Source organism: Lolium rigidum, chromosome 3 (assembly GCF_022539505.1).
Source record: "Lolium rigidum isolate FL_2022 chromosome 3, APGP_CSIRO_Lrig_0.1, whole genome shotgun sequence".
NCBI lineage: Eukaryota > Viridiplantae > Streptophyta > Magnoliopsida > Poales > Poaceae > Lolium > Lolium rigidum.
This window is the reverse complement of record NC_061510.1, coordinates 145,057,608-145,066,482: the sequence shown is the minus strand read 5'-3', so window position 1 is coordinate 145,066,482 and position 8,875 is coordinate 145,057,608. Positions and strand designations below refer to the sequence as shown.

Sequence of the window (8,875 nt, the reverse complement as noted above, 5' to 3'; positions counted from 1 at the left end):
TGATCTTCCGAAATATCGCATCCCGACGGTGCTTTTTCCAGCGAATCCTGGCTCCGGTACTCGATCTCCAAATAATCATGAAACATGCAAAATAGATGAAATAACATAAGTATTGTGTCCCAATATGAAATATATCAATGAATAACAGCAAATTATGATATAAAATAGTGATGCAAATTGGACGTATCACCTGGTACACCTACTGTGACTATTCTTAGACCTTTTACAATAGAGGTTTCTTAGCGCAGTATCTTAGGTCATTTTCTGATTTGGCACCTTTAAAAAAATATGGTTGATATATCTTAGCTAAGATACAATTTTGCATGGAGTCAAAGAAACAAAAGTATTGCTAGTCCAATCAGATGCATGCATCAGCCAAAAATTATTAAATTTAGATAGAGCTTGAAGAGGTTATTTCATAAAAATATATCGCTATCTATGATAATGCATTGTGAAATGCGTCCTATCTTAGTTAACCTCACTATGAATATTTTTAATGTGGTTATCTATTATACTACCTCCATGTTACTATACACTATGAAGGTAGCAACACAAAATAGTGGCATATTTATGACACTAGTGTATGTTACTCGAGAATTTTAAAATGGAGGCCAAGCTTTATGTAGTCCTTTTATTTTCAAACAACTACAATTTGTATTACATAGTTTCAAAAAGTCTAAAAAAAATATTCTGAGGTAACCAATGATGTGTACTATGTACATGCAAAATCTCGATGTGAATCACTTTGTGTTCTAGGCTACACAAAAGTGAAAGATCCGACAAATTATAGTGAATAGTACATATTTCAACCGGAAATCCATTTTGGTTCATAGGTGCAGATGCACCTATTACTAGAAAAACATATTTTGAAATGTCTAGAAAAATTGAAAACAGAATTGGGGTGTACTTCCAAACATTTTACGCCTGCACACAAAGTGTTTCTAAAAAAGTATTATAGTTTGTGGCCTGTGCAAAGAAGATAACTTATAGTGCTCCAAAAAACAAATTCATGGGACATTTATTTGTCTTTTTACATAGGTCACATAAAATGTTTTTCCATGCAAAACTTTTGTGATCTAACTTAGGATGTCTGGATGCACACTGAGAAATTTTATTTAGAATTTTTTAACATTTTGAATTTGATTTAATATTTATTTTTCCTAATTGATATAGATACACCTATAAGCCAGAACTCCATGTCCATATTTCAACACTATATAATTTTGAATGATTATATAGTGAAATATGCACTATTCACTCTGAACAACGATTTTCGGCAAACATGCGTGGAAGTGGAAGTGGAATTTTTGTTTTCAGCTACTATGAAATTTCTGTTTTATAGTTGATGTGTATGGTCAAATCAAAGATGCACATTACATGATCTTGTTAACATGAACTTGCAATGTGGATCTTCTCAAAATTAATGCCTTCATGCATTCGAGTTGGCCTCAACGGTTTGACCTTTCCCTACTCCGGAATAAAATGACCCTATCACCAGAATTAAGGAACAACTTTGCTAGCTTTCTTGATTGCTTAGATTTTTTGGTATTATTTAAATATTCTCTTGGTTCCGACCAATATCTACACCGCTTCATGTTCACAACGTATTCGGTTTGTATCTATTTCCAACAATGTCTGCTTCCATTTTTGTTCTTGGTGTTTCTGTATTCGTTTTTAGTTCCGCAAAAAATATAGAAACAAATTTGGTACCACTCAGTTTTGTTCATATCTACTCTATTTTCATCCCTACTTAGGCCCTCGACAATGTTGTAAAATTTTGGTGCCCAATTAATTTGGGGCTCCGATAGCCGATGCCCTTTGTGACCTGTGCCCCAACAAAATTTTGAAGGCATCAGAGCATATAGAATACCCGATGCCCAATTCCGTAAGCCAATAAAATAGCATTATCTCTCAGCATTTAGCTATAAATTCCTTCTCTCTCTTGTTTAACAAATAGGCCTAGTACTTTTTCCCTATCAAAGCCATACGCCATGAGAGCGCGGTGCCCCAAAAATTAACTTGGGCATCGGTGATGAAGTGGCAACACCAATGATGCTGCAGAAGGTCTTAGATTACTCATAATGAGAGTAATATAGTTAATAATATCACACATTTTAAGACGTTTTAGCGAATGATATGATAATAAATAAAGAAAAATATTGAGGTGGTAACTAGATATGTTATCATAACATTACACACCCAAGACAAGATAAGTCTACAATAAAATAAATTATACAATGCATGAAATCTCATACTACCCACTATAAAGGTAGTAACATAAACTTGTAAGAGCATCACTAGTAGTACCCATAAACCCTCAAATCTTCAAAGTATTTTAAAGGTTGAGAATTAGCAAAAAAAATTGTCACTTTTGAGAGGTGAAAAACAGAGGCAAAGACTAGAACCCTTAAACCCTCAAACTTTTAAAGATTCGAGGGTTCTAGTCTTTGCCGCAACCCTCAAACCGTCATCAGATTGTTCATAGCCTGCATATATGAAATGAATCGAAGGCCTGAAATACATAATCTGATTATAGGCAGCATGTCAGCGCACAAAGCAGCCTCAGTATTCAGACGACAGTGGAACCTGAATTCACGCCTACATGTACTGATCTACATCAGCGATCCAGAACTCAGAGTCCGCTACTGATCTACAAGCAGCAAGAGAGCAGAGCACACCACGACAACCAGCAACCACCCCGCTGCCGTCCGACCACGCCATGTCGCCGCGGCCGTGAGGAATCCTGGTTCCCGGGGGATGAACTCGCCGGGCTTGGGCGAAGACGACTACTGCCAGGGGAACGGCACGAGCGACGCCGGCGGCTGCGGCGGGCAGAACGGGAACTGCAGCGTCGTCGGGCACGGCTGAAAGCACTGCGGTCCGGTGCACATGCACGCCGTCGTGGTTCCGTTGTCGGCTAGCGCGACAGCGGCCGACCACGACAGCCACACGGCCGCGACGACGAGCAGGGCTGCCGCCGGCCGCAGAGATCGCATCCTCGGTCGCTCGATGGTCGCCGGCCGCGAGGGAGGCGGCAGGGCGGACGACGGAGGAGGCGGGCGGGAGGGTGGAGGCGGCCAGTTCCATGGCGCGGGGCGGCCGGCGGCGGCGGGCAAGGCTGAAACTTCCGTCACCAGCACCACAGGCTGCAGCTCCATGACCAACGTGACATCACCGATAGTTTCGCTTCCATCGGTGGCTTTTAACTTCCTAGCCGGCGTGGATGAAGAGTCCCTCTTTTCCGTGTTTTTTTACAAAAAGATATTTTACATATATTAAAATTTGATATAAAATTAATATCATTAAAAAGCGTTTTTAATACGGATCTAACTACACTAATTACATAAACTATAATCAATATTTTATTGTTTATTTTTTGGTCAAAGTTTGACTAGAAATACGCATGCGCCATTCATCAAAATGGAAGTAGTACTCCTTTATGCGGCAAATAATTTAGGCCAAAAATGAGCATTATAATTTAAGGGTGCGACTAGTTTTTAGTCTATAATGAATTAACATAGTTCTCTGTAAAATGATATCGATGAATCATGGAATCTCAGTTGCAACCATGTTGCAACTCAGCTCACCACTAACACAGATCATGAAGCAAATCTATTGGTTTGAAGGTCGTCCTCGCATTAAAGCAAAGTGCAACTCCACTCGTAATTATAAAATTTTAGTTGAGGTGCAAGTAAAAAAATCTCACTTACAATCCAACTTATACCTTAAATGCACGAGTCACGATGTAAACCTGATGCTGAAGAAGTCTAGAGAGCACTAGCCTAGTGTTCGATCACTTAACTACCATTCTCTCCGTCTAAAAATATGTATCTCACTTTTGTCCAGATACATATATATATATCTAGATATATTTTAGTTAGAAATACATCCATATCTAAACTAAGTTGAGATAACTATTTTCAAACGGAGGGTAGCTTAGGGTGTGTTTGATTCTGGAATGAAGAGGAATGGAATGGAACCGTCCCGCACTTAAAGCCCGTTCGCGTGTTCGGTTTGCCAAAGAAACGGAACTAACTGGTTCCACAAAAGAGAATATTCCTCTCGGAACGTATTGGTTCCACCAAATCGGTCGGACAACGAGGAACGGCTGGCTGACCAGCCCAACTAATCCCTCCAAAAAATAATTAGCCTCCATAACTGTCTTCTCTCCGTCCTCGCCGGATTGCGAGCACGCGAGGCGGCCGACGGCGACCAGGCGCGGATGCCGACGGTGGGCAGGCGTAGATGCCGATGGCAAGCAAGCGAGGCGGCCGACCACGAGAAGGCGCGGCGGCTGACGGTGAACACGCCGACGCGGCAGCTGCGAGGCACGCCCGGCGGAGGACAGCGCACGGGCGACGGCGACCAGCATGCACGCGGTGGCGAGGCACACCTGGCGGCGGCCGCTCACACGGCGGCGGCCAGCTCACTCGGCAGTTGCAATGCACGCCCGGCGGAGGACGGCGCACGGGCGACGGCGGCCAGCATGCGCGCGGTAGCGAGGCACACCCGGCGGCGGCCAGGCACGCGCGCGGCAGCCAGCTTACTCGGCGGCTGCGATGCACACCCGGGAGAGAACAGCGTACGGGCGACGGGGGCCAGCATGCGCACGGTGGCGAGGCACACCCGGCGGCGGCCGCTCACACGACGGCGTCCAGGCACGCACGCGGTGGCCAGCTCACTCGGCGGCGGCGAGGCATGCCCGGCGGCCTAGCACACGCGGCGGCAGACTAGCACACACACGCACGGCTATGCTTGTTGATTTTGGCATGTGATAATTTTGATTTGCACAAAAAAGTATGGTTAGACATGTGTTGATTTTGATTTGGACACAAAAATATCATATTTATGTCGTTCCCTTCTATTATGCGATTCCAGAACCGAACAGAAAACCGAACCATTCTGTTCCTCGATTTTTTCTGAACCGAACACAGGGTTGTAACCATCCATGACATCGGAATGTAACCATTCCATTCCGTTCTCCTGGTTCCACAACCAAACACACACTTAGTTCCCAGTTTATTAAAAACTAGCAATTTCCATAATTTAACTAGTACTCAATTTAACCAATAAAATTGTTAAATTTCCGCTGCAACGCACGGGATATCCTTCTAGTACCTTAAATGCACGAGTCACGATGTAAACCTGATGCTGCAGAAGTCTAGAGAGCACTAGCTTAGTGTTTGATCAGTTAACTACCATTCTCTCCGTCTAAACATATGTATCTCACTTTTGTCCAGATACATATATATATATCTAGATATATTTTAGTTAGAAATACATCCATATCTCAACTAAGTTGAGATAACTATTTTCAAACGGAGGGTAGCCGGGTGTGTTCGGTTCTGGAATGAAGAGGAATAGAACGGAATCGTCCCACACTTAGAATCCGTTCGCGTGTTCGGTTTGCCAAAGGAACGAAACTAACTGATTCCACAAAAGAAAATATTCCTCTCAGATGCGGAACGCACTAGTTCCACCAAATCGGTCGGACGACGAGGAACGGCTGGCTGTCCAGCCCAACTAATCCCTCCAAAAAATAACCAGCCTCCATAACCGTCTTCTCTCCGTCCTCGCCGGATTGCGAGCACGCGAGGCGGCCGACGGCGACTAGGCGCGGATGCCGACGGTGGGCAGGCGCAGATGCCGATGGCAAGCAAGCGAGGCGGCCGACGACGAGAAAGCGCGGCGGCTGACGGTGAACACGCCGACGCGGCGGCTGCGAGGCACACCCGGCGGAGGACAGCGCACGGGCGACGGCGGCCTGCATGCGCGCAGTGGCGAGGCACACCCGGCGGCGGCCAGGCACGCGCACGGCAGCCAGCTCACTCGGCAGCTGCGATGCACGCCCGACGGAGGACAGCGCACGGGCGACGGCGGCCAGCATGTGCGCGGTAGCAAGGCACACCCGGCGGAGTCCAGGCACGCGAGCGGAAGCCAGCTTACTCGCCGGCTGCGATGCACGCCTGGTGGATGACAACGCATGGGCGACGGGGGCTAGCATGCGCGCGGTGGCGAGGCACACCCGACGACGGCCGCTCACACGGCGGCGTCCAGGCACGCACGCGGCGGCCAGCTCACTCGGCGGCGGCGGGGCATGCCCGGCGGCCTAGCACACGCGTGGCGGCAAGGCAAGCACGGCGGTGGCCAGCACACGCGGCGGCGGACTAGCACACACACGCAGGGCTATGCTTGTTGATTTTGGCATGTGATAGTTTTGATTTGCACAAAAAAATTATGGTTAGAGATGTGTTGATTTTGATTTGGACACAAAAAATCATATTTATGCCGTTCCCTTCTATTATGCGATCCTAAAACCAAACAGAAAACGGAACCATTCCGTTCCTCGATTTTTTCTGAACCGAACACAGGGTTGTAACCATCACATGACATCGAAATGTAACCATTCCATTCCTGGTTCCACAACCGATAGTTCCCAGTTTATTAAAAACTAGCAATTTCCATAATTTAACTAGTACTCAATTTAACCAATAAAATTGTACCGTTACATCAGTATCAGAACATTTCCAACTGTACCTCATAAATTTGACCGATATTTCAGATTTGGTAATCCAACAAAGTTACTGAAAACACCGTGTAAAAAAGGTCCGTCAATCGAAGACGAAGTGACGGGTCAGAGACCGAGCGGCCTGACCATAGACTTGACCGAGAGCTTCTCTCTCCTGTTTCGTTCGGCCCCTCGTCTCTTTCTTCCACGCGTATTCACTCGCGCACACGTGTCCACGCTAGCACGGCAGTAATGAAGAACACTAGCCTACTAGGTAGTCACTCGACCACTTCACTCTCCACCGGCATCTTCTTCCTAGAGAAATACTACTATCGCTCTCCTCTTCCCATCGGTTGCCTTGCAGCTTCATCTCTGGAGTAGTAAGTCTCTCCCTCTGTCTCCACATTTTCTCTGCATGTCGCCAACAGCTGATTCTCGATGTGATTTGAACATACTTTTCGTTGCAGTTTGATCCCCACTCCGAGCCCGGTTATGCAATCACCTGCGCTTGAACCGAGGACGTCGATGGCGGAACAGTACAAGAAGAGACCACGGCTCTCCGACAACGCCGAGAGCAGCGCCAGCAAGAAGCCGAGCATCCTGGAGGTCACTAGTCCGGTGGCCACCCTGGCACCGGCACCGGCACCCGCGAGGGTGTCCCCTAGCCCGGTCGCCACAAGGACGCCGTCGTTGGCAGCGCCCAGTCCTGTTTCCAAGAGGGCACCGTCGTCGGCTGCGCCAAGTCCAGCTGCCATGTCGAAACCAATCGCTGTGGTGAAGCCAACGACCGCCACAGTGAAGGTAACCAATCCGGAGCCGGCCATGGCACCGGTGCTGGAGGCGCCTAATCCAGTTGCCACCAGCACGCCGACATCGGCATTACCCAGCCCAGCGGCACCCAATACAGCGGACACGGCGACGCTAGCGCCCAGCCCAGTTGCCACGGCGAAGCCAACAGTGAAGCATGAGCCGGAAGATGGAAGGATGCTCGCAGTGCCGGCGGCAGAGGAGGTCGTCATCTTAGAAGTGGAGAAGAAATGGCTATACTGCGTGACGTGCCATTCTCCACTCAAGCCTCCCATCTTCCTGGTAAGGTTTTGCACTAGCTAACTGAACTGTCCGTGAAAATTTAAGATTGATTCGTCTACATGCATGGCATTGGCATTGTTGATTGTAGTGTGAGGTTGGGCACGCGGTGTGCTGCGACTGCGCAGGACGCGGCGGCGAGAGAAAGCACTGCGGCGCGTGCAACCGCGCCGCCACCTACAGCCACGCCCCCTGGATGGACGGCATGGTCACCGGCCACAAGGAGCCGTGCCCGTACAAGAGCTTCGGCTGCGCGAGGTCCATCGTCTACTACGCGGCGGCGGACCACAAGGCCAGGTGCGCGCACGCGCCCTGCTACTGTTTGGAGTGCGCGTTCGAGGGCTCGCCGGCGAGCCTCGTGTGCCACCTCACTGACCAGTCCGGCCGCCACCGCTGGCCCGTGGAGGAGATCAAGTACGAAAGTAAAAAATCTTTCGTGGTGCCGGCATCGGAGCACCGCCGCCTGCTGGTCTCGGAGGAGGACGGCCGCGTGTTCCTACTGGCCGTGGGTGCCGGCAGGGGCGCGTCCGGCGTCCGGCCCGTCAATATCGTCTGCGTCAGGGGGAACGCCAGCGGCGGGACCACGAGGCCGCTGTACACCGGCGTGCTCTGGGTGGAAGGCCCTCTGGCCGCCTCGGGCCACCTCAGGGGCAGATTCAAGCTGATAGGGGAGCTGGCCAACTGCGGGGTCCCCGGCGAGGTGGACATGGATCATGGGCAGCTCCATGCGCATGTCAACCCGGAGATGCTCCACGGGGAGTCCAAGGAGGTTCATCTGGCCATTTGCATCACCAAGTTCTAGTGAATTAGTTATCACTCTAGCTTATGTGTATGCAGCAACAGTGCCTGGTTCACAATGTTTATGCTTGTTTTGGCCCTCTGATATCTAGCTAGCAACTCTAATTTCCTCGAGAAACTGCTTATAGCCATGTAATCAAACTAGTGTTCGTGGCAGCCTAGGGGTAAGTTACTAGGCCAGCTGTGGTACTCATCAAATAGTGGGCGCAAGTTCCAGATTGTCTCAAGACTAGATGAACATGCGAGCTTCGCCTCGCCGCCTGTATCACGTTCTTGCAGTGTGGCCGGTACTTATACTCAGCAACTACTTTGTTTTGTGATGCAGCCTGTCATCTTTTTTGTAGTGTTCCTTCTTAATAACCTGTGTTTTTTTAGTGTTCCTTCTTAACTGCAAATCAAGAGATCAAGATAAAACAACAAAGGTCTGCTAAAATCTGAGAAATCAATCCAAACAAGTGATAGGTGGCAAATTGAGAAACAAAT

The 8,875-nt window shown here is 48.5% G+C and overlaps 1 protein-coding gene across 1 annotated transcript; it reads left to right on the top strand.

The window, feature by feature from the left end:
• The first annotated feature begins 7,330 nt into the window (after positions 1 to 7,330).
• LOC124695617 (E3 ubiquitin-protein ligase DIS1-like) lies at positions 7,331 to 8,449 on the top strand. Its single transcript, XM_047228444.1, has 3 exons — positions 7,331 to 7,597; positions 7,686 to 8,008; positions 8,156 to 8,449. The coding sequence occupies exons 1-3, from the start codon at positions 7,331 to 7,333 to the stop codon at positions 8,394 to 8,396; spliced, it is 831 nt and encodes a 276-aa protein (XP_047084400.1). The 3' UTR covers positions 8,397 to 8,449.
• Positions 8,450 to 8,875: the final 426 nt, after the last annotated feature.